Source organism: Microtus ochrogaster, chromosome 4 (genome assembly GCF_000317375.1).
Source record: "Microtus ochrogaster isolate Prairie Vole_2 chromosome 4, MicOch1.0, whole genome shotgun sequence".
Classification (NCBI taxonomy): Eukaryota; Metazoa; Chordata; class Mammalia; order Rodentia; family Cricetidae; genus Microtus; species Microtus ochrogaster.
Window position 1 is genome coordinate 40,801,941 of NC_022011.1, and position 24,397 is coordinate 40,826,337.

At 51.1% G+C, this 24,397-nt stretch overlaps 1 protein-coding gene across 8 annotated transcripts in view; it reads right to left on the reverse strand.

Moving 5' to 3' along the window:
• Dab2ip (DAB2 interacting protein) overlaps positions 1-24,397 on the reverse strand; it is a 173,154-nt gene that overhangs the window by 44,962 nt on the left and 103,795 nt on the right. For all 8 annotated transcript variants that reach the window (XM_013345903.2, XM_026789777.1, XM_026789791.1 and 5 more), the window contains one exon: positions 24,147-24,289. In XM_013345903.2, coding sequence (XP_013201357.1) covers positions 24,147-24,289 — 143 coding nt within the window. The remainder of the gene's footprint in view (positions 1-24,146; positions 24,290-24,397) is intronic.

A 24,397-nucleotide genomic window follows, 5' to 3' on the forward strand; every position in this document is an offset into this window, starting at 1 on the left:
AGTCCTACAACTCCCTCCAAACATAGGGCACCTCTCAACATAAGTCAAACAGCCCAGGGCTGACCACTGACATGCCGCATCCTGTCTACACCAGGGCAGCCCAGCACTTTGAGGTGATGCTCTGTTTACAGGTGCAAAGTGGGGCATTCTTATTTCCCCAATCCACAGAGCTTACAGAGCCTGCTGTGTCTGACCCCGAGGTTTGCACTCCAGCGAATACTAAGCCTGAGCTTCTCCACCTGCACAAACTGTTGCTGGAAGCAGGGCACCTGTGGAACGGTGCTGAGGACCTGAAGCCTGTGTCCTGGAGGTGGAGGTCATGTGGTTAATGACACTGGTTAGGGGTTTCACACATCACTCTTCTCTGCCAGAGCCAAGCTTGCTGAGGATGGCCAAAGATAAGGAATTTTAACTGGTGAGCTCAGTGGCACAGAGCTAGCAGCAGACCCAGTAGTGATGGTGTTGCAGCAGAAACAGCTGAGCACAGCAAATAGAGCCATTGACCCAATTCAGCTCTATTCTGTCTTCAAGAAAATGATCGAGTTTAAATGAATAGGTTTCCCATGTCCCCAATGGCTTAGGAGGGATAGAAAGGGGACGGGGAACCAAAAAATGGTCCCTGGGCCCACTGTTGGTTATTCTGAGTCATTAGGCCAGGGAAAGGCTTCTTACTTTCCTTGGTGGCCAGAGGGAGTTGGACACAATTGGGAAGCAGTGAGGTAGAAACCCACATGGCTGGACAATAAGGATGGATTTCACTAACAGCTTTGTGGGGTAGCCCTGTTGGTCTCCTTTCCTCTAGGATGGGAATCCAACAACCCCCGCTGCTTCCAGTGTCACTAGAGCAGATATGGAAAAGCATGTAGGGTGAAAAGTCACGGCAACAGGAACACAGTCCAAAGCTGCCGAGAAAATTTTATTCCAAGAAAATCCACAACTCTGGGCTCTGAGGAGAACGTTTGAAGTGAATGGTTTGGGATATATAAAGAAAAAAACCAGGAAAACTGGAACATCACTCCACCTCATCGTATGAAACCCAGCCTGTCTGTGGGCTACAGCTGCCATGAGCCACCGCGCAACCTCTAGTTTAATGGCAACACACCTAAGTTAATTTATGCTGTGATAGTGTTCTTCCCCCTGCTTACTGCTTTAATTTTTCTTTGGCTACTGAGGGGTTACCCTCACCTCTCACCCCTCACCTCACCAGCAGACTGCAGGAAGGAGGGTCTGCCTGGCCTGGTTTTACTTTAGAAGATATAAGGTTTACTTCCCTCCTAAAACAAATTTCAAATTAGCTATTGGCAAAATGGGGGCTTCTGAGAGGGCCAAGAAAGAGAAAAGGCTTAGAGATAAAAACATTAGCGAGTGTCCCCAAGAGCCCTCAGAGCAGAGGGAACCTCTCAGTGAGGCTGCATTACTCTCTTGACTTTACTGAGCCTAAGGCTCCTCAGCCTCAGTCTCCTGCCCTGATAAGGGTCTGTGGAACGCAGAGCGCTACTTGGATTAAATGAGATGATGCCTGCCAAGCGCTTGGTAGGATGTCTGGCACATAGCACGGGATCAAAACCCGATAGGTATTACTATTTCTGTTGTGTTATCATTGGTGAAAAGCATGCCAGAGAATCCCGAGTGGGTGCCTGCAATAAAGCAGCACAGCCAGGCAAACGTGTGAGCAGCTGAGGCCACCCATAATTAGCAGTCATTACATATGCAAATGTCTGCTCAGCAGCTAGAGCCAGTGTTGTTTGAAGTATGTTTAAATAACCCTTTCCCCTGCTGCCCACCCTCCTCAAATCTTGCTTACACTATTAATTCCATTGACAAACACTTCATAATGGCAGATAGGAACTCATACATATTTGAGACACAGGTTTTAAGGACTGGGATGTGACTCTGTGACAGAATACTTTAAGGTTCCCTCAGAAAACAAAACACTACCAAAGTTTTAAAGGTTGAGTCACCGCCCACCCTCACTGTAGTTATCTGGGGGTCTGGCTCTGGGGTCTGCAGCTACTCAAGTCCAGGCTGCCACTTAATACCTTCCATAGCCTAGATGGAGTCTTGGCTGGATACAATTCCCAATCACTGCTCTGACAGTGCACACAATGGGTCCTCAGAAAGTACTACATGACTAAACTTGTTCTGAGCTGCTCAGGTCAATAGGGCCAGATCTAGGGAGAGGTAGTTGAACTGTAAGCCCCCAAGCCAAGTCCACCAACTGCTCTCCCAACCAGACTCATCAGAGGAATATAAATGGATGCTTTACATTGGCTGTGTCAAGAATCATAGGAGATGAAGTCATTGCTCCCAGAAACAGACTGATTAAGATGTGAGGGCAGTGCAAACAGCAAGGCTGGACTGACTCCACACCCCCCCCCCCCATATTTCTCTGTCCTGGGAGGGAAACAGAAAACATGCCAGGAGCCAGAGCTAGCACAAGGAGCCTGGAAGTGGGTGGGTAATACAGCTACAGCTGTTTAGCATTTTCTTTTTTCTTTTTAGAATAGCTAGCACCTAAGGTGCGTTTTCAGGGACCACTCCGCTGGGGTTCTCTCAGTCCTGAGCCTCAATACAGTCCCTAACATGCAGCCACTTCGCATGCTCAGACCCCTGTACCTTTATCACTACGTCCTTGGCCTCATCCTTCACGTTCCTAAAGTGAAACCCCACCTACCTCTTCTGGGCCCCTCACATTCCTACCTATCCAAGAGGCAGCCTGACTGCTGGGGGTTAGGGGTAAGAGGGGGCTTCTAGTGGTCAAGGAAGACTTAAAGCAAGACACTATGCTCAAATCCTACTCGGTCCTCTTGCAGCTATATGGCCCTGGGCCAGTAACCCTACTCTGAGATTAGTTTCTTGCAATGTGTCTACCTCACAGGGTAAAATAAAATGAATTATGTGTTCTTTCGCCGACACCCCAGTCCCTATCCTGGGTCCTGCAGACACAGGAAGGAGCAGACGTGAAGTCTATTCTCTCAAGCTGCTGGTCAACCGTGGGCAAGGTACAAATGTACAGGGAGTAAGATGAGTAAGGGAACTCAAGTCTAGGTTCAAGCAGGAAGGATTCCAGGATTAACACATGAATGAGATAAAGAAGCAAGGCCAAGAGGACACTGTTGGTAGAGGTGAGGACAGCGATGGAGCTGCACTCCGGGACAGGGATCAGGGACCAGTGCAGCAGAGAGAGCAGGAGACAGGCAGGCAGGCAGGCATTGCCCTCAAGAAGGTCTCCAATGGAGTATTGTTTAAAGACTACTCTAGTACTGCCAGGGGTCTGTGCATGCAATCCCAGCACCCGGAGGGCAGAGATGGGAGGCCTCATGGGATACCATAAGGAGACATTGTTTTAAAAAAATAAGCAACAACAACAAAAATAATCAAATAAAGCCACCAACTGCTCTAACTGGCAAGACTGGAGTAGAAGGGGAAATGGGGAGACCAGCCTAGAGCACAAGGCCAATCTTCTATAATATTTCTTCTTATTGTCCCTGTCACTCACTACCACCCACAACACATCACCCCTAATGCTCACCCCTCCCCACAACCAGGGCTGTTCTGCTGATCCTCAATAGAGCCCTAGGAATGGGCTGGGCTCCACACGTGCTTTTCAGACGACAGAGAACTTCGCTTAAGCTGTAACGCAGGCAGCTCCACAGTGCCTCAGGCCAGCACTCTACCCACCCTGGGCTGTGGAACCTATGCAGACCTCCACGGCCCACCTAAAAATCCAGGACACACTCCTGGTGGCCGGACCTCCCTTTGGAGTACCAAAGAGCCAGGTACAAGCCGTGGTGAAGACAGGTTTCCCAGGAGCAGCAGACACCTCTCCCACACCCAACTCAGGCAGGGACCACAGCTGGTTTTCTGTCCTTGTCCCCAGGGCCTAGCACAGGTGAACAAAAACAGAAATAACTCAATCCCAAGGATCCCTCAGGGGAGTTTTGTCTGCACCAGAAAATCAGACAGGCAACCTGCCTACCTTGGAGTTTGGGTGAAGCTTCTCGCTCGAAAGCCATATTCAAGACCCCTGGCCCCGCTCCTTTATGGACTCAAATACTTCTCTGGCCCCAGCCCTAGAAGCTGCAGGTGAGGACAGGAGGGCTCACAGGAAGGGGACTTCAACTGTACTACCTGCCTTCCAACCAAGTAAGCTGAGGAGAAGGCACCTGGCCCAGGTGCAGGGACAGTTCTTTTTCTATGAGACCCCCCCCAAACTTTCTGCAGAGGAAGGTCCCTGGTGGTTGTGGTGGAGTGGGAGTTTTGAGGTATCAGGGCTTGCGATCTGTGCCCAGAGCTCTTGATTTTAATTATCTCTACATGGAAAACAGACTTAAGTGAAGATAAAGAAAGAGAATGGGAGGGCAGCAGTGAGGACTCTGACTGAGAGCTGGCTAATATGGCTCCCTCAGCCCTAAGATAAGATCCTGAAGTGCGAATGCTGCCTGGCCTCTGCTTGACCTCAGAACACAGAGAGGCAGGGCTAGGACATGGTCAGGAGCCCCACCTCAGACACAGGCATTTTGGGGTGGCAGACTGCAAGGCCACATGGGTGGGGGTGCTCTCCATTCTCCTCATGCTTTTGCAGACAATGAGGCTGGAAACACTGAGGTTGGTTAGGCCTGCTCCACCGACCTGTGAGGGTCAGGTGCCTCTGGCTCTGGCCCGAGGCTTTGCATACAATAAAGGGATAATTAAAGTTTAAGCCTGAGAACAATCCTGGAAGGCCCAGGCACCAGGTGATCTTCTATAAAGTCAAGTGCAGACTGCACAGGGTGTGACAGTCAGTCCTGGATGGAGGTGACCAGGGTTCTGAGGAGCCTGAAATGGAAAGGTGGGAAGGACAGGGCACAAGGTCCCGTGAAGGCCCTCCTCAGCAGCACAGGAAGGAACTGTCCTGCAGGCAGCAGAGCAAATGCTAACAGCAGCAAGGTCACATGTGTGGACAATGCCATCCCACCGCTATATAGCTGCACCACTGCCCAAGAGGCAGTCACTGGGACATCTCCTAAGCAACTCTTCTTCCCTGGGCTCTTGCCTGACCAAAGGGGCTTATTTATTCGTCAAACTGGGGAAAGCACCCATGGAGCAGTGAACACAGGTGGACATTCTCAGGGCAGTTGGGCTAGCCTCTAGCTGATATGCTGGCCCAAGGCAGCACTGCACACCGATGGGACCAAGGCAGCCCAAAGCCAGGCAAGCACCATCCGCTTAGTAAATAAAAGTGGGTCCCACTGCTTCTGCCCTGTCCCTCTGCAGGAAGGCCTGACCAATGCCTTCTAGCCACCTGAACTCTGGCCAGCCTTACCATAAAGGACTCTAACCAGAGTGCAGGTTGTATTTGGTCAACATTCATGCTTTGTTTAGCCACACAGTGTATGACATTTTTATGTTTTGAATCAATTGCCAACATTTAAAGATGTGAAATTTTTAAATGTCAGGGAAAAAAAAACAACGTTAGGGCATTTTCTTCCAAACCCAAAGTTCTACCATCAAAACCGAACAGTTGTCCCTGACCCCAGAAGGACACAGCCATACAAACTGTTTTCCATAAGCTGTGAAGTGCCTTAGCTAGGGTTCCTGTGTCACATGGGCAAGGCAGGGCCCACAACACATCAGACCTGTCCTAGGGTCACACCAGCTCCTGGCACACAACACAGACTTGCCAATGTGTGTGGAGAGACAAACAAAGCAGATAAATCAGATAAACCCTGGGCTTTTCCACACCCAGGACCTCCCGACTGCCACACTGTTTCCTTGCAAAAGCCCTGTCCCCTACATGTGCAGCTGAACTGCTCCACGGGACTCCTGCAATAGGGCAAGTGGGATAGTCATCTGCAGGCTGTGTCCAGACCTCTGGAATCATTGTATGGTCTTTGTTTAAAGCTTAGGTCTTGTAGTGTCTAGGCAAAGGAAGCCCAGTGCTCCTGGCATCTCTGCACCTTCTGGCCAGCCCAGACAGATCCCCAGGAAGTCTGTCAAACTGAAAAGAAGAAATCCAACAGCAGAACTCAGGAAGTCAAGGTTTCTTTGGATGCTGCCTGCAGGAGGCCTGCCCCTCTTTGAAGCTGGTAACCAATTCTTCCCTCTTTCTTTCCAGTAAATGAAACTTCACAGGGTTTTCAAGGTCAGAGCTCTATTGGCAGGAAGGGTTCTCTTTGTTCTTCTACCTCAGACTTACCCCAAACACAGACAATTGTCCCCAACAACCAATTCCTGCTGGGTGAAGACAAGGACCAGGCAGGTGCTTCCTGTGGTCCCTAGGAGTCCTGCTCCCCTGGATACAGATTCTCTGTGGGCCTTGCTTCCTGAAGCTCAATCTTAGCAAGAAGTTTGGAAAGAAACAGCTGCCAGTCCCCAGAGTACACCCACAGCCCAGGGAGGGGGTCAAGGCTCAGGATAGGCTTGGTCCCTTGCTGGTGGCTGAGGGTGTCACCTCAGGCTACTCTCCTCCCTGTTTCAGTCCCCGCACTTGGAAAATAAGGAAATAATACCCAACTGGAAAGATTCAAGCTCCTAACGAGACCCAGAGGAGCTGTGGGAATCACAAAGTGCCATGCCAAAGTTAATTATTCCAGTCCCTGGCGCAGTGCATGGCATGCAGTAGGTGCTCAATGAGTATTTTATTCGGCTTGAGCTGTGCCAGGCTTCACACTAGGTGCCAAGTGGAGAAGAGGTCTAGGTTGTCTGTGGGAGGTCTGCCCTCAAGGGCTAGAGAGGGTCTTGCACGTCAGAACAGCAAGGAGGTAAGAGCCAGAACACTGTGGGACCCATCGAGCAGTCCTGGGCTCCTTGAGGCACGGTAAGAGATTTGGTTCTTTCCTCTGGCACAGTTCAAGTGTCATGTGTGCCAGGAACCGAGTAATGCCACAGTACTGTATGGTCCAAGCTTTCATGGACACTCAGTAGCTCTTACATGTGGTTAGAGAACAGGCTACCGACCTGACCTGGCTGAGGGGACATGCCTGCCAGCCCTGAACAGGCAGAGTCCACCAGCAGTTCTAAGGGTTGTGCACCTGGCAGTTCACTCTGGCTCTTTGGTACTAGCCTCAAGACCCCGACCAGTCAACAACCCCCACTACACCCTCTTCCTGGCACAGAAGCAAGCTCACCTCTTAGACTTGTGATGCCACAACAAAGCACCCGGCACACACTCTTGGGCTCATCCTCTCCCGCCCTCAATCTCAGTCTTCACCTCTCCTTCCTTACCTGCTGCTCCTGCCCTTAGAACTGGTTCCCACTCTCCCAGCACCCACCAGCCCTTTTCACCTCCCCCAGCCTGTCCAAGAAGACAGAAAGGCCCTAATCCTCTGTTCTCACCAGATTCTCCTGCCAGTCTCAGTGCCTTTGTCCTTGCTTTGCCACCCAAGGGACTGATTTCCTTCAAACCCCAAACACTATCACCACTTCACCTGATTCCTTGAGAGAGGATCCAACTCCTGTTACACTCTGCCACAGACAGCAGTAGAAGACGAGGCCAGAGTGTCCAGTCCCTTGTCTACCTGGGTACATCCATCCCTTCCTCACTTGGTCCCTCTCCATGGGGCTAGTTTCTACAGCCCTGAACCGCAGCTTGGCTATCCAGAGTGAGGTGGAGTGCTATTTGTGGACTGGGGAGGAGCCAGACTGCCACTGTGTGCTGAGGAAGCCCTTCTGCTGTTGAGGAGCAGATCCAAGAGACCCAAAGGAACAGCTCAGGAGGCTGGGCGAGGGGCATCAGGGAACCAAGCCCTAAGCAGAAGGGGTTAGGACCTGAAAGACTGGGTAGAGCATGAGGCATCTAGACGGAAGGGACACAAGGCAGGGGAGTACAGCATGACAGTGCCATCCCAAGCATTTTTCTGTAAATTTCATCTATCCCTCTCAAGACTCCCAATTATCCCCTTCTTACAGGTAAGTAGTAGAAAGAGGAGGGTTTGACACAGACCCTGACCTGGGCCATCTGCATAAGGATACAGGGGAGCCCAGAGCACAAGGAGATTGGGGGCAGCAAAGGCAAGAAGAGCCTGGAGGCTCCGGGGGCTTGTTAAACCCTTGAAGTAAGTAGCTCTGCAGTCCCTGCAGATCCGCCCGAGCCCCCCCCCCCCCAGCGGAGGTAGATGACAAACCCCAGGGGGCACCTGGCAGGAGCATGAGGGCTGTCAGCAGTCTGAGGACCCCAATCCCCCAGCATTCTTTCACCATTTGCCTGAAGCCTGAAAGAGGCTGCTGCTGAGGAGCAGGAGAAGGCAGCCAGTCAGGAGGCATGCTCAGTGGCCACACCACAGGCTGGCGTGGAGCTGTTGCCAGGGCGGCAGAGGAGTCTGCCTTCAGAGGCACAGCGCTTTAGCACATGCTCTCTCTGGACTACCAGCACAATGGCCAGCGGCAGCAACCTCAGCCATGGGCTTCAAGCTCCCATCCCAGAGAAGCAGAGCTCACGGGAAAGACATCTGCCATCTGGGATGCCTGCTCCTCTGTCAGGGTCGGGGGAAGTGAAGCTGAGGAGAGGGTGAGGGGAAAACAGACCCCCTAACTGAGCTTCCACCAGGCCAGATCAGACTGCCAGACTACTGCTAAGGACTATGTATGTATGTGGTCCAGCCTGGCACAGAAGAAGAAATCCAAGCGCTGTTGAAAACATGTGAACCAGAACTGAATCCACCCAAGGGCAGAGTCACAAAACTAGGAATCCATGAGGTGACACCCAGCAGTCTAGAGAGTTTTCTCTAAAACTGCCCTAGGAAGGATTCAGCATTTCTGAGAGTACACCGAGAAGCCTCACACTGACCACACAGGCGCTACTACCCTGTCTGAAACCTACCCCAAGCCTCAGGGAATCAGCAGACTAACGCTGCCAACGGCACTCAGGTCCTGAGTTCTACTCAGACTGATGCCACTTAAGGAAGCCTCTTGACCCGTGAGTCAGTAAGGAAGCTGCTGGTCCATGCTAGGAATGAACTGATGTGCAGTTCTCAGCAGACAGAAGCACACGCAGGAGAGACTGCAGGACTGTTTGCTCTGTGTGTGTCCACGGCAGTCTCCTGACGCCACAGCAACACTTACTCAAAAGGAGCCCAAGCTCCCTGCTCACAGCCAATCTTCAGACTAGAAATTCAGCCACTCTGACCTAGGAGCGAGAGACTGCTGCTCAAGTGGGCACCCAGAGACCAGGTTCCGAGGACAGCCCACTATCTACTTGGACTTAACTGGGTACCACGTACACGTACTAGCATGATGGTTGGGATGGAAATACAGAAGAAAGAATCTCAAATCCTCTCATGGCCCAGAGCGAAGCAAGCATAAGTGCATGTTGGAAAAGCTTAATGAGGGACCTTCCACTCCACATCTTCCAGGGGTCTGGCAGGCCATAGCCTGTCTCTATGAAGAGACTTAAGATTTGTACCAGGGTCAGGGCTGTGTGACTGTAAAATGTCACACTGCAGAGCCCAAGTGTGTTGGTTAGTTTTGTCAACTCGACACAAAAAAGAGGGAACCTTCCTTAAGAAGATCCATCAGTCTGTTCTGTGGGCAGCACCATCCCTGGGCAGGAATGGTCTGGTTATATAAAAAGCCAGCTGAGGGAACCAGGGAGCAAGCCAGTAAGCACCATTTCTCTATACAGCCTCTGCACAGGTCCTGCTGCAGTTCCTGCCATGACTTCCCTTCATGGTGGACTATGGTAAGGCAAAATAAACCCTTTCCTCCCCAAGTTGCTTTTGGTTTGGTCATGGTGTTAGTCACAACAGGGAGAGGAGGGAGTAAGACCAGCAGGGACCCTGTAAGCATCTCCATGCTGCCACTTCAGCCTCCCTATGGCAGTGCACTGGGGTCCTGGGGCAGGGCTGGGCAGTCCCACAGGAAAAGCACCTTGCTGTTTACTTGAAGAAGGAAGCAGAGTGTTTGGAAAATGAAATGAGAATGGGACAAAGCCCATGCTGGGCTCTTTAGCCAACCCACTTAGCCTCTGGCCATGGAGGGCGGCACTTTACATTCAGTAAGGGGCAGGCAACAGCCAATCAGACCCAAGTTTGGGCTGAAACCTGGCTTCCAGCCAGCAGCAGCAAACATGCCCAGCAAGTTTCTGACTCTTCTGAGTCCATCTGGCCCTGTCCTATCATGTCCACAGGGACACTCTGAGGCCCGGCTCCAGTTGCAAGCAGGTCCTGCACAGCCAGCACCAGGGTTACTCTACACCTAGGAAGACATAGCATACAACCCTGCCTGCAACACCATCACTCCCCATCCTCCAGAAGCCTGGGCTGTGGGGGAGGAGGAAGGCAGAGCTATACTAGCTGGGATCTCTGGATTGACACACACTCCAGAACAGACCACAGGAGCGGACCACAGGCGCGAGGATCTGCCCCTCCCCGCCTGGGATTCTTTGCATGGTTTCTCTGGCATAAAGATGCTCAGCTATCTCCAGAAAGCAGGACGGCACGGCCTCTGATGCCCTCAAGGCCTCTTTTTCAGTGCTCAGAGGGAAGGTGGATTCTCCCCACCTGCTGCTGCCACTTCTGAAACCTTGGGGAATCCAGAGATCTCCAAGTCTGCTCAGCTAACCACACTTCCACTACCACCTCTGCAGACAGCCAGCAGGCTCCATGTCTTAAGAGGTGAGCTGGGATACTAGCAAGGAATAAACCAACAAGCCTCCTGGAAGGAGGAAAACCATGTCTCCTCCTTTTCAAAACCTTTTCAAGAGTCATTAATATACTTGGCATTTGGAACAATACAAAACCGTCAAACTGCCGTTAAGAGGAAGAAAAGTCTGGTTTGGGGATATTGAGGTCAACATTTTGCTGTCGTCCTACAGACCCCTAGCTCAGCAGTGTCTCTGGCATCTGCCAGACTAATGTAGGAATGAAGTCCTTGACACTAGGTGCAGATGTACAAAAAGGTTCCAGCTTCCTGCAGCAGCTGATCATGCCTTTGGGTTTGGGGTTATACAGGCCCAAGTTTAAACCCAGCCTACCTTAATGGCTACATGACCTTAGTCAAGTCCTTAGATGTCTTCAGCCTTAGTTTCCACACTTGTACGAAGTATATTTCCTAGGACTGTCTAAGTTTTAGGATCACAGTCTTCCAGCTGCCAGCAGCCAGACCACAGAATGTGCATAAGCCCCTGTACCTGCCCAGGAAGCTCACTGTTCCTACCCGACCCTACCCGACTCTACCCGACTCCCACCGAATCAAGCTCCACATCTGGACTTGCTGAGAAGGGCAGTGCAATTGTAATTTTCCTATGGGACAATTTTATCCCAGCCCTCTGAGGGGAGAAGTTGAGACCCACCACTCCGTCTCCCAGCTTGTCTGGTGCCTGACCCTCAAGACCAGGCCATCAAAGTTCCTTTGCTGTGGGGTCCTAACTTGGCACTTACTAATGGGCATCTTTGGCACCTCTAGCACCTCGCCACCCAATAGCTGCCTGTTTCCCCACTGCTTGGGACTTGCATGACTCTCCAGATTTCTCATAGTAACACCTTCTCAGAGCTTCGGAAGCAAACCAGAGTCATTTGCCAACTACTTTCTCCCATTAATCTCACAATGCATTTGCTATTTTCCTTCCATAATGACTCATTTAGCAGCAACAGAGCAATTAGGCAGACCACAGAATATTGATTTTCTAAGTGGAAGAAATGTCAGCACAAACATCATTTCCTGCTTGTCTTGGGCCATCTCTTGCTACATGAAGGGGTGAACCCTGCGAGTGCTGAGGGGACCTACTGTCAGGATTCTGGGGCTCCAATGTGTGGTGATATGATAGAATAGATGATAAAATGACCATAGATGATAAAATGACCAAACATGCAATCTCGGGCAGACTTCAAGACCACAGGAAACCTGTCCCATCACACAAGACGATGGAGTCTAGTCCAGGTACAGGTCCATGTACCGTAGAGTACAATTCTGCTATCAGTTTGTGGCTTGGGGGGTGAGGATGAAAATTCCATTCCCCTTTGAGCTATATGAAACAGCTGGTCCAAACCCTGAACCACACCTCCCTCTCAGTACAAATGCCCATGCATGTCCACTTCAAGATGCCTATCCAACCCCGAGGCTCAGAAAGGGTCGGTCAAGGCAGCTGGAGACTCCTCTCCCTCCTACCACCACAGCTCAAGACAAATACGAACGCCTCATATTTCTAGAACACTCCAAACCACCTTTCAAAGCATAAGGCTAGAGGAGGAAAAGGTAACCTGTCAGGGCATCTGGTAGTCTGTGCTCACACTGACACAGGAGCCAAAGCCAACCCCACAGAGGGAAACTATTAAACAGGGAATCTGCTAATCTTCACCCCAGATACTCCAAGCAAGTGGAGAAGACAGCTGGAGGAGCAACAAGTCCCCACAGCCCCACCCTAGCTAACACTGACATTTCCCCAGGGAGCAAATGGTTTCCTCCCACAGCAAATGCAGCTGTAGGAGGAAAGCCAAAGGCTCACCTGGTGAGTGTAAATTTAAAATGCAAGCTTTGTAGCTTTGGGTGTGATAAGTACTTTCTGAGTCTCATCTGTAAAATGGGATGATTCCTGTCCTGCCAAAGTCCTAGCTGGTATGAAAGCCAAGAGGTAAATGATCTACCTCTCACACTCCACCTTCTTCCCTCCCTCCCTCCCCCCCAAAGCTCAGCAAAGGTGCAGGAACATGCCAGGGCTGGCACATTCAGCCCTAGCATACTAGCATGGTCTGTCCCCATGAACAGGGAGTCCCGTTCTAGTGAAAAGCAGACAGATACCGGGCAGTCGGGGTGGGCAGGAGGCAAAGTCCCCTGAACTCCCTCTTGTAGAATCAGACACATTAGCACTTCAAGCTGAGGAATCATTCCTTGAAGAAACTACTTCCTCTGGCTCACTGAATGCCGCCTACCTGGCCTACCTGTACGTACAATAGGATTCCCTCAGCTCCAGCGACTGTAACACCTGTAAGAAGGTCTGAGAAACACTCCCATGGAAGCTCTGGACAGAGAGGGAGACAGGGAAGTGTACCCCAACTTGGAGAAATAGGGTTTTCTCCAATTTCCAGTGGCAAGTAGGGACAGATCTGTGCCTCAATTTCCATTTTTAGCACGAGAAGAAGCAAGAGACCACATACCAGAAGGAGCATTCATCTTAACAAGAGGCAATTAAAAAAGGGCTGGAAATCTCAAATGGAATCTCCTCCAGGCTACCAATAACCCTCTAAGGTCCATAAACTGGGAGACTGGAATTCCAGAAGAGGATAGAGGCGGATATGCCTACCTTACCCTCTCCTGCTCCAAAATGCACTTCTAGCCACAGGTAAACACCATGCCCTGTCAGCTTCCAGAAAAGGGGCAAGGTCCCCACAACAGCTGGCCACATGTCTGAGAAGACTGTACAGGAACAGAGAAGCCAGGGAATATAGACATATAACCCATGTGCGCCAGAGATCTCATTTATGGATTCCAGAAGGGGCATGACCAGCACAAGGGTCACATGGGTACAACACTAGCAACTCCCCCAGAACAATTCAGTGCCCCCACTTTTCTCTTAAGAGAGGGCTCCTTGAAAGGTAAAGGACTCCAGGAACCACTGGCTCCTCTGGAAGAGTTCCTGCAAACCCATTCATGGCAGACCCATCCATAATGGCACAGACTTTGCTCCCAGCAAGGACAGTGCTTTATTAATTATTCAGAGGACAGTACAATTATGCAAATTTGTGGACAGCCTCTGCCCAACTACTGCCTTCTGCAGAGAGTGGCTGAGGGGGATGGGGAGACCCAGAGTCAGAGCTGCTGTGTACAGGGGAACCACTCACCACACAAAAGGGACAGTAACTCCCAATATCCTGGCTAAGGTTAGTACTAGTCAAACCACTAACCCAATGAGGGTGTAGACCAGACAGATGGACAGACGGACGGACAGACAGACACATAGACACACACACACACACTGACACAAATTTGAAACTACTTTGAAGATCAGCTCTGGGTACCTTATAATAACTTTCCCAAAATTACATCACCTGTCACTTGAGCCAGCAATGCCATTATGCAAGGTTCAGTCCTGCAAGTCCTGAAGGCAGTGAATACATCCAAAATTGTCTTAGAAACATGCTTCTGAGGAGAGGGAACACCTCAAGCTAATGTTTACCAAATGATGCTCTGCAGAACACTCCTATAGACGTCTACAACTGCTCCTGGGGATGGGGTGGGGGCAAGAAACCCTGGCTTAAACAAGACAGAACTGGTGTCTTCGCTGCAGGACCTCTCAAAGGCTCTAACCTTCTGGGCCAAGCAAAGAAACGAACCCCGCAGAAAACAACACATAGGCCCACATTTAGGAACCTCTGAAACCAATTTTGAGGTCATTCCCCACCCCCAGATGGTTTTATCCACCTGTAAAATAGAGAAAGCACTGGTTAAAGCTAGACCCTCGAGATGGGAGACAGGCTGCTCTGGTTTGGACCCGAGCTCTGGCGACAAGAGTGCATGTGGCTTGGCCTGTCATGAGCACAAAGTGCTGAGGACGCAGCTGGCATGGAAGACGCTCACCATGTGACCAGTACACTAGAGGACCCTGACTTTGTAAGCCAAAGAACTCCTAAGTCTCCAAGTCCATTGTGAGAAAAGTCTCTAACCCTGGAGGGAGGATAAAGTAGGCATACCAGGGCATCAGCAATGGTGTGTGTTCACCGCCCAATGCCTGGCATAGGGGCCTCAAAAATGGTAAGCAGTTGGCCATTGTTAGTATTATCAGAAATGTAACATGAACATGTGAGCGGAGGTCACATAGAAGACAGCTGATAGGGCCACCTTGGGACTCCGCTTTCTCCTCTGTAAAGTGAGGGTGGCAGTAGCACCTGTAAGGGTGAAATATGGAAATGCATAACACCGAGCAGAACCCATCTTCAGTGTCCACTCAACGGTGGTGGGTGGTGCCATCCCAGCACCAAGAGAAGCCTGCCATGTAGACAGCAAGATGAAGGACGTCTGCATCCCGCCCAGCCACAGAGGTCCATGAAGCTCCAGGGGCTTCACTACCTGAGCACCATGAACCAAGCCCAACAAAGACCTCACACACCTTCAGTGTGCAAAGGATTCCTTTCAGGAAACCTGGGGCCTGCTTCACTAAATAGAAAATTTGAAGCTCAGAGAGAAACAGCAGGTGGCACCAGGTCTCAGAGGACTCCTCAGCATGAGGTAGTGCGGGAACTACAGGAGATGGGACTGGGCAGCCAGGGGTTCAAATTCCAAGACCCTGCCTCACAAGCCAGACCCCCTCACCCCTCTCACTCACCAACCATCTGATAGGTGGCCTGGGCTGACCTGGCTACTCCCCTCAAGACAGGCCTCTCTTAGGCTACACTGAGAGCTCTGTCTGCAGGACAGGACACCCCTACAGTCAGTCACACTGGCTGTCCTATGGGGGCGGGGTGCCTTCATAGAACTGGGCTTGAATTACATGGCTGCCACTGACTTCATCATGGTAAGTGAAGTCACTTCTCTCCACCTCAGCATCACCCCTAGAACCAGGGAGTCAGAAAAAGGACTGGGACAGAGTGATCCGTGTGGGCTCAATACTGGACCAAGTGCAACTCCAGCTTTGGCCTCCCCTCTCTTAGTTCATTTACCTGCTGACCACAGTGTCAATGTCTGGCCTCATCGTAGCACCTCCAGGGAGCCCTGAGCGCTGGCCTAATGACTCTTTCCAAAGTGGAACCATACAGTAAACACCAGTGAGAAGTTCTCCACGGCAGAAAAGTGAGTGCCTTCCTGAGCAAGAACAGCAGGCTGCCTCAGGGAGGCCTCTGTGGGTGCTGGTTTCTTTCTTTGACCATGAACTTATTTCTAACAAGTAGACTCCTGGTTTGGGATGTTCTTTTTTTTTGTTTGTTTTTTGTTTTCCGAGACTGAGTTTCTCTGTGGCTTTGGAGCCTGTCCTGGAACTCACTCTGTAGACCAGGCTGGCCCCGAACTCACAGAGATCTGCCTGTGTCTGCCTCCGGAGTGCTGGGATTAAAGGCACGTGCCACTACCACCCGGCCCAGCTGGGATGCTCTTTAAAAAGGCATTACAACCTTAAAGCAAATGGCAGGCCCAGATAAAGGTACAATCTCAGCTCTGGCTGAGCTCTGGTCAAGGAATGAACTGCCCGAGTAGAGAGATCTCTCAGGAGTGACAAAGGGCCACTCCACACTGAGCTTCAGTTTCTACCTCTGTGAAATGGGAAACAAGCCCCTCCTCGCTGTGAGGAATCAAGAACACAGAATGGGATATGCTTAGACAAGCTGCCAACACACAGCTGGGTCACCATCTTTGCCCCTCTACAACGGTTCTCAACTTTGGGAAATAGTTCTCAGACTTGGAGGAGACACAAGTTACCCAGGCACAAAGTCTAATTCAGCAGGTCTAGGGTGGAGCTCAAGAACCTGTATTTTCTAATGGCTGACTCTCCCCTACCTTCAACATCTGGGACAAACTCCATCCCAGACACTTCTGCGACTCAGTTTCCTAGCTGCAGTCTGGGGTAGGGACTGGAAAGGCATACATGGGAATAGGAATAGGGGTGGAGCCAGGAACAATCCATTAATAAATCTCCTCCCCAGCCAGAAACACTAATTGTTGAGGCTTGGCCATTCTTCACGTGCTAACAATATGCAGCTGCAATACAATGCTCTGATTATGAATGTCAGAAAGACAGAGCATGAAATTAACTTTCCCTTAGTCGGTGGGCACAGGGAGATGCTATACTAATTCACTGCCCTCAGCATGAAAACTCCCAAAGACAATGTTGCATCTTATTAGGGTGTGTGCTACCCTGGTGTCATCTATCCCTCTGCCCAATGCTCTTTTTACAATCCAACTGGGCTGATGTACAATCAAGCAGGACCCTGCTTGTTCAAGACAGGTCAACAGCAGGCAGGAGGGGCTAACAGAAGGGGATTTGCCAGGGCAGCTGAGAGAGGGTAGAAGACCCCCAGCTCCACAGTGGGGGCTTCCCACAGGAAAAAGGAAGGTGGGGACTGCTGTTCTGGAACAACTCACCATGCAGCTGAACAACACAGGAAGCTGTCCCAAGAGATGGGAAAGCTGGACTCAGAGCATGCCTGTGACTCTTGCAGCTCCTGCACCAGCCTGGCCATAAACACCAAAGTACCCATGAATGCCAGCAAAAGGTGCAAAAGCCTGCCAGGTTACCTTTAGGGGAACGTTCCCAGAAGCAGGGCCTCGAGGCTGTCCACTGACCCATCTCTCTTAAGAAACTTAGGCATATGCAGCAAAGTTACCCACTCACTGACGGTACTAAATATTTCTGGGCAGCACACAGCACTGTCAGTGCTTCTGACCAGCCCACTGCAGAAGTGCTGTCAGGAGTCAGAGGCCTGACAAAGGCATTCTTGACATCTCTCCAGGATTAGGCTTAACCTCCAGTTTTGGGGGTCACGTCTTAGTCTAAGAATGTCCAAGCGGTCCCCCAGAAGGCTGTCAGGTTAGACACTCTCTTCCACCCTCTCCTGGGATCATACCCACTACTTGCCTAAGTGAGGGCTTCTGTAAGTACTTACAGCCCAAGTTCCAAAAGCAATCTATGTGTGCACATAGTCTAGCACATGTGGTGGACAGTCATGAGTCCACGAAGCTCAGACACTCTCAGACAGCAGGGATGGAAGGGGAAACCTCCGGTATTCAAAGATCAGGAGACAGCACAAGACCAAGTATAGTCTCGCCTTACTCCCGGACCACTGACTCCACATGCACATTGAAGAGGTTTGCTGGGGTTTGGCCATGGCAGCTGTTGAGGCTCTGCAGGGCTAAGGAAGAGTACCCCTTGCATAGGGTGAATGGGAAAGGGGACATGTTATGGAAGAAAGCCGGTGAGTACAGAGGGCAGGCCTTGGGCATGGCATGGTGGAACTCTGAGGATGGGGGAGCCTCAGTTCAGTGTAGACCTGCTGCCCCCACACCCACAAAGCCCCTACCGGACAGGAGAAAGTCCCTCCTTCCAGAGGGACTTAGGGCTCTCCTCCAGACAGACATACTCAAGACAGCAAGAATCTGTAACCACCAGAGCTTCTCTGGGAAGGGGAGCTTTGTCCTTCATTCTCCTAGAGAACGGGGCTGGCAGCTCAGAGCAGTGAGAAGCCAAACACAGGCACCAGCCAGAGGGAGGTCTGTGGTTTCCGTCTCCCCTTTTCACTCTCTCTTTGATGGCTAGTTTCTTTCTGTGGTCTTTAGAAATAGCCGTTAATTAGAGCCCAGTAATTAACTTTCTGGTTCAAATAATATTTTGCAAAGGAATTCCATTAAAGAGTCGATTTGCATATCCTCTGATATGGGGCTTGGAAATAGGCAAGGCTACTTGGGAAGAGAAGCCCCATAGTATCCCCAAGACTGGCTGCCACCAGGACATGGGTTCTACTTAGCATGTGAGATTGAGAGGGGAGTCTAAAGGCTGCTGATGGGTAAGTTATCCCCAAGAAGTTAGACAGCTTGTTAACAAAACAGGCCAGCATGTCCACATGCCCAGACAGTACTGCATATGTGGACGGAATGTACACATGGGCACCCCGAGACTACACACACATATTTACAGAAAACACAGAACATGCACCTGGACAACACAGAGTATATGTAAACACAAAAGGAGTTTACACATCAAGAAAATGCACAATAATAATACGGTAGTCAGCACTTACTGACTACTTAGATCGAATCATTTCCTGTATTTCACCTACAGAAATCTTAAAACTTCATCTGGTCTAATCCAACAGGATGCCAAGCTGGTCTGTTGCAAATACATAGACATATACCAAAATATTTACATGTCATGCACACACACCTTCCTGAGGACAGATACACATTTGCAAAATATATAAAAAGTATGCAGATATATAGGTGCTTGTTCAAAGGTCAGCTTTCCTAGCCTCTGAAACTTCAGCTGGGCAGCCCGGGGCTGATCACTAGCTAAATTCCACCATTCCTTAAAATATTACCCAGCTCAGATACCTAGAAAGTCCGCGTGGGAATCGCAGATACAAAAGGAAGGCAAGGAAAACGAGAAAGCACAAATAAACCGGCTGTTCCACGCATCCAGGTTGTGTTCTGTGGCGTTCCTTGCCTCTGGAGCTGAGGCTCAGAATCACACACACGGCTCTAGCTGGACTTGCTCACGCTCCTGAGGAGCCACATACAGAGCTGCACAGGGAAGCAGTGTGACTACAAGAGGCCTGGCAGTCATGTGGCCCTTCTCTGCCCATCTACTCTGTAAAGGACAGATGCTCTCGCCAAGTACCATAAATGTAAGTTTCCCTTGTAATGATTACTGTCTCAAGAATTAAATCTGATTCCCATATGGGAGGGGAGATGAAAGCCAGGAAGCCTTCCTCCCAGGAGTTAGTGAATTTCTCGTAGAGCTCATATAACATGTAGGACCCACCCATACACAGCCGGCAGTCAGGGTAACCGAAAGTCTGCAGAGGGATCTGTCAGAAATTTAGAACATGGGGTGAGTCTGGAGGAAACAGCACCGCGGGCCACTGGACTCAGGAGAGCAGTCAGTAACCAATCACTAACAAGTAAATTAATGTAAATAAAGAAATACCATTTTTCTGCCTTTCCAAGATGAAAGAGACCATTTTAATGATGACAGACAGCTCATCTCTTAGTATGAAGAAACACTAACAGGTAGCCACTCTCAAAACTCACTGGCAGAGACTAAATAAACCATTACAGTCTTTTGATACGCCTTTTGTGTGTGTGTCAAAACTTCAAACTTCATATTCTTTGACTTAGTAATTCTATTTCTAAGACATTATCCTATGGGAAAATAAGAGATATAGACAAAAAGCAAATGCTCAAAAATTTAAATTAGAATTTAAATTTAAAATGTAAAGAAAAAGTAAAGCTAAACTAAATGATTTAAAATAAAGACGGCTCAGGAGGAGCTGCAACAGTGGACATTTAAAAAGGATTTTAAAACCACACAGGAAACCTCTTCACTCCCAGGTGCAGACGGACAGGAGGACAAAAGGACAGGTGGAGGGCCTTTTACCAGGCACTCGCTCTCCTTTGCTCAAGGTTAACAACGCCCTCCATTAGGACTCAATTCCTCCTGCAAGGAGCAGCGGCATCTATGATTTCTCTACAACTGTGGAATGATACCGCATGACTGACTGTTAGTCCTGGCACACGGATGAGAAAACTGAGGCCTACCAAACAAGATGGCTGCCCCCAACTGATGTTAACTAATACTTGAAATCCTATAGTTAGGTGAAGTTCTTTCACACATTATGTTTTAATCAAATTTTAGAAACATTTAAGAAGGGTGTGAGACCCAGTATTAAATGCTAAGGAAACAGCATGGAATAAGATCAAATACTTGTGATTAAATAGTGAATGTATCAATACCAGTACCACCATCATAATTTTCATTGTGTCCACTCTGTAGCTGTATAAACTAATGCTCCCAAAAGCCTAAGTGACTTGCTCCAGCAAGGACTTCAAGGACAAAGCTGACATTATACCTAATAAGTATCTAAACTTGAAGTCACTATACTTCACAGACCAGTCCCAAGGGAAAGTAGACAAGGGCTTGATGTCCCATTCCCTGTGCACAGCAGGGCAGGAACCAGCACATAATCACTGGCCTACAGACAAGCACTACCTTCCACTTCCTGTTCTCCACCCAGCTTCCTGTCTCTTCATCCAAGAGCTACCTCAGTCCTGGAGACAGAACTCCTATCTGTCTTCTTCTCAGGCCAGGTGAGAGTCCCGGTAACAACCCCACCCCACTTCCAACTATCTACCCTCCCTGGTCTATACATACACCTGAGTAACTCTCAGCTATGGAAACTGAGTTCCATAGTCCCTGGAAGGGAGAGTGCAGCTCTAACTGTACACACACCAGCCTTGCCTAGTTGCACCCAGCTGCATTCCCAAGTTAAGCATCATAGGAGGCCAACTGGCAAGAATGAGAGGTACTCCACTCCAGAGTACAGAGAGTCAGTCGGAGGGGACACTCTCACCCAGAGTTACTGAGAAATGGTATCGGGGAAATAAGGGAGAAGGATGTCAGCTGACTGGCCTAGCTCAGTGACTAGGTTCTGGGAAGGCAGAACTACCATATCTTTTACTGCTTTTACCAACATTAAAACCCCTTGCCAATGAAGCAACAACACTTCCAGCCTGCATGAAAATGCTTCTGCCAGCACCAGTTCACCTGGGGAGCGCTGGCCAGCACTCACTTCTGCTGTCCAGGAGAAATGACTGCCTGCCCCTGATGCTTACTAGCAAAGCCTCCAAAGGAGACAGGAGTGTCTGAGAGGCCCAGAGATCAGAGACCAGTTGAGAACCTCCCCTGAAGCCATCTTCAGTACAATAAGTACAAAGGCTCAAACCTGTATTGTCCTGTAGCCCTTGAGCCCCTAAGACTCTGCTAGTCTGACACAAGCCTCACAACCAAAGGGCAGCAGCCCACAACCAGGGCAGATTTCTTTCTCAAGAGTCCCGAAGATTCCAGCCCAGAACTACCTGGTTTCCAGCCTCTGGACGGAGAATTTCAGAGCAACAACAAAAGGACCGCCCAAACACAGCAGTCTGCAGAGCACACAGACTATACACAACGCCTCTTTAGCAGTCATACAAACCAGGCAGATTCACACACACTTAGACTCAAGAGATTGACCCAGATAGCCCCAAACTGTTCATCTACACGGGAGGGCTTCTGGGATCAGGGCTCGTGCATGCAACCTTAGAAACGATTATTCCCTTTTCCATCGCTGCATCCCAAGCATCCTTCCCATCTCAAGTATCCACTCACTGTTTGGTGTCTGTATTTACCCCAGCCCCCAGGAGAGGCACGGCAGTCAGTGGGAGTGCCATGGAGAGGGAATTCAATCTCTCCCTGATCTGCTCATCCCACCCCACCTGGGCAGCACAACACCCACAAGAGTGAAGAGGTCCCTTTCCACTGACCCAGGCCTGACCATGAGTCAGTGAACTCCGAGAATGATGACTCCAGAACTGCCCCAGAGGAACATCTGCCAATGCACCCAGCTCAAGCCAGCGGAGCTGTTCCCGAACAAAGCAACAAACCAAGACCCCAGTACTGGCAAAGCCCATTTCAGCCTCTAGACTGAATAGGATTCCAAACCCAGTCTCCCTGACTGTTCATGGAAACCTGGGCTCCTTTTCGATTCCAGACAAGCCACTAGGCAAGATCTTGTTTAGAGAAAATTAAAAAGACAATTCCACACCACTGCCAGTGACATTCAGCTCCTCTTGCTGCCGTTCACATTTCCAGAAATGGACTTGTAGTTTCACTCTCAAAGCCGACTCTGCTTACCCCTCCCCCTGCATATAACAAGGCTAACCTGAGAGCAAGCTGAACAGGATGTATCCGAGGTCATCTTAATGGAGCCTGGACCTCTGGCTAGGGTTGCTAGTCAAGCGCTTGCTGCCGGCTTCCCAGGGCGGGAGGTAAACACCACACGCATGCCGCCTGCTCTCAAGCGGGCAGACACACTGGGAGACCGGGCTGCCTGCTGTCTCTCCTGCTCCCGGACAACCACCACATGCACACAAAACCGGGTACGCACACAAAACAGGGTACGTACACAAGTCCTCGCATGCGAGAACAGAGGGTCCGGACCCCTGCCAGGGAAAGCGCGGAGAAGGGCATGTTCTTGGGGGACACAGCCGGAGGTGGAAGCTGTAGGAGAGTGGAAGGCAGCAAACCGGGTGGCCTGCCGTCCAGACAGACAATAATAACAAAGATGGGAATGGAGATTTTCAAAGACGCAGCGGCTGCACCCAGCACTGAGCTCTGACCTGGCTGCATCTTCCTGCCAGGGAACGCCTGGTCCCCTGAGGCACCATAGCCACTAGTGAGACGCTGGGGGTCCTGCTTTAGGCTGGGCTGGGCAGCTGGGGCAGGAAGCCAGGTGCAGACAGCGGTGGGGATGCACTGGAGAACCGCTCTGGGCTGAGGGACAAGGAAGGTCTAGCGGTTCTAATTGGGTTGTGGGAGGGGTACTCTGGGGGAAGACGCTAGCTGTCAGTTAATCGTCATTCCACCTTGGGAAGGAGTTGGGATAACTTGGGCTCCTTTGCTTGCTGGAACCAAGGAGGAAAGGAGAGACATTATCATTCTACCTGTGCCTTCCACACAAAAAGTGCCAACTCGCCAATGGTAAAGCGGACACAGACCTAGGAAGGGAGACGCCAGTACCCTAAGATGTTGGGGCTGAATGCTGAAAAGGGTTCTTAGAGCCCATTGGTTCCTTCACCTCCACGACACGTTCTAACTGGTACAGGAATCCATCACTGTGCCTGTGCCTAAGTGGAAAGGTGCCTGTGGCTGACACGACTCAAGAAGGAGATCCAGGGCCCCCAGAGACTGTGCCCGCCCAGTGCCCCCGCACGGACAGGATGGCTTGCCCTTGCGAGCTGAAGCCTGCACGTTGCCAGTGATTCCAAAGCAGGCTCAACAACCTCCTCCCCGCTCCTCTGCCCCACAAGCCACCTCCCCCTGGAATTTCCACACCTGCTCTTGGCTTACCCAGAAGGAAGCAGGGAATAGGAGACACCCCTGGGAGCGGGAGGAAAAGGAAGGGAGCAGCTGCCCAGACTGGAGGGGGAAGGCCCATCTTCCGGGGTCTCATGCTATGCCCATCAACCCAGCGACTGGGCACTGCCCGCTCTGCTCGCCCCAGCCCCCAGAGGAGCACGTGCCCTACTTAGCGCAGATGTGCCCCCAGAGCAGCCCAGCCCCCTGCTCCTCCCCTCCAGATGTTCACCCTTTTCCGCGCCACGAGCGCTGCCTGGTCTGGGTAAGACCCAACCGAAAATGCCTTTTGTATCGGACACCGAGGGACTCGGCAGGCCGGGGGATGGGTCCTGAGGGTGGAGGCGCCACTTCCGTCCCCTACCTCCAGGCACCGCACGGCCCGGGAAACAATGCCCACCTCGGCCAGAAGAAGCAGGACCCCTCATGCCCGAGAGGGCACTTGCCGCCCGGCCTCACCCTGGACCTCCGGCAGCCGGTGGGGGCAGCAAAGGGTGCAGCCTCGGCCCCGCGGCCCGACGTGGACCCCGTTCCCGGAGTTCCCGGAGGCCGGCGAGGCGTCTCTCCCGCGGGAGCGTGCTCTGCCCGGCTCCGGCTTTGTCCCCGCACCCTCGGGGCACAGCCCGGACGACGGCGGGCTCACCTCTCATTGTCCGCGGCGGCGGCGGCGGCAGCGGTTGCGCTCCGGAACCCCGGCAGGATGTGGCGGAAGCTGTGGTTGCGGTCCAGCTTGGGCTGGCTCTTGGTGCGCTTGATGGAGCCCTTGAGGCGACGGCTGAGGAAGCCCTGCGCGCGGGGCGACAAGAGGGGGAAGGGGAGGCGGGGTTAGCGCGGCGGCAGCGGGCCGGGACCCGCACCCTCGCGGCCCAAGGCGGGCCGGGTTCGGCCCCAGCA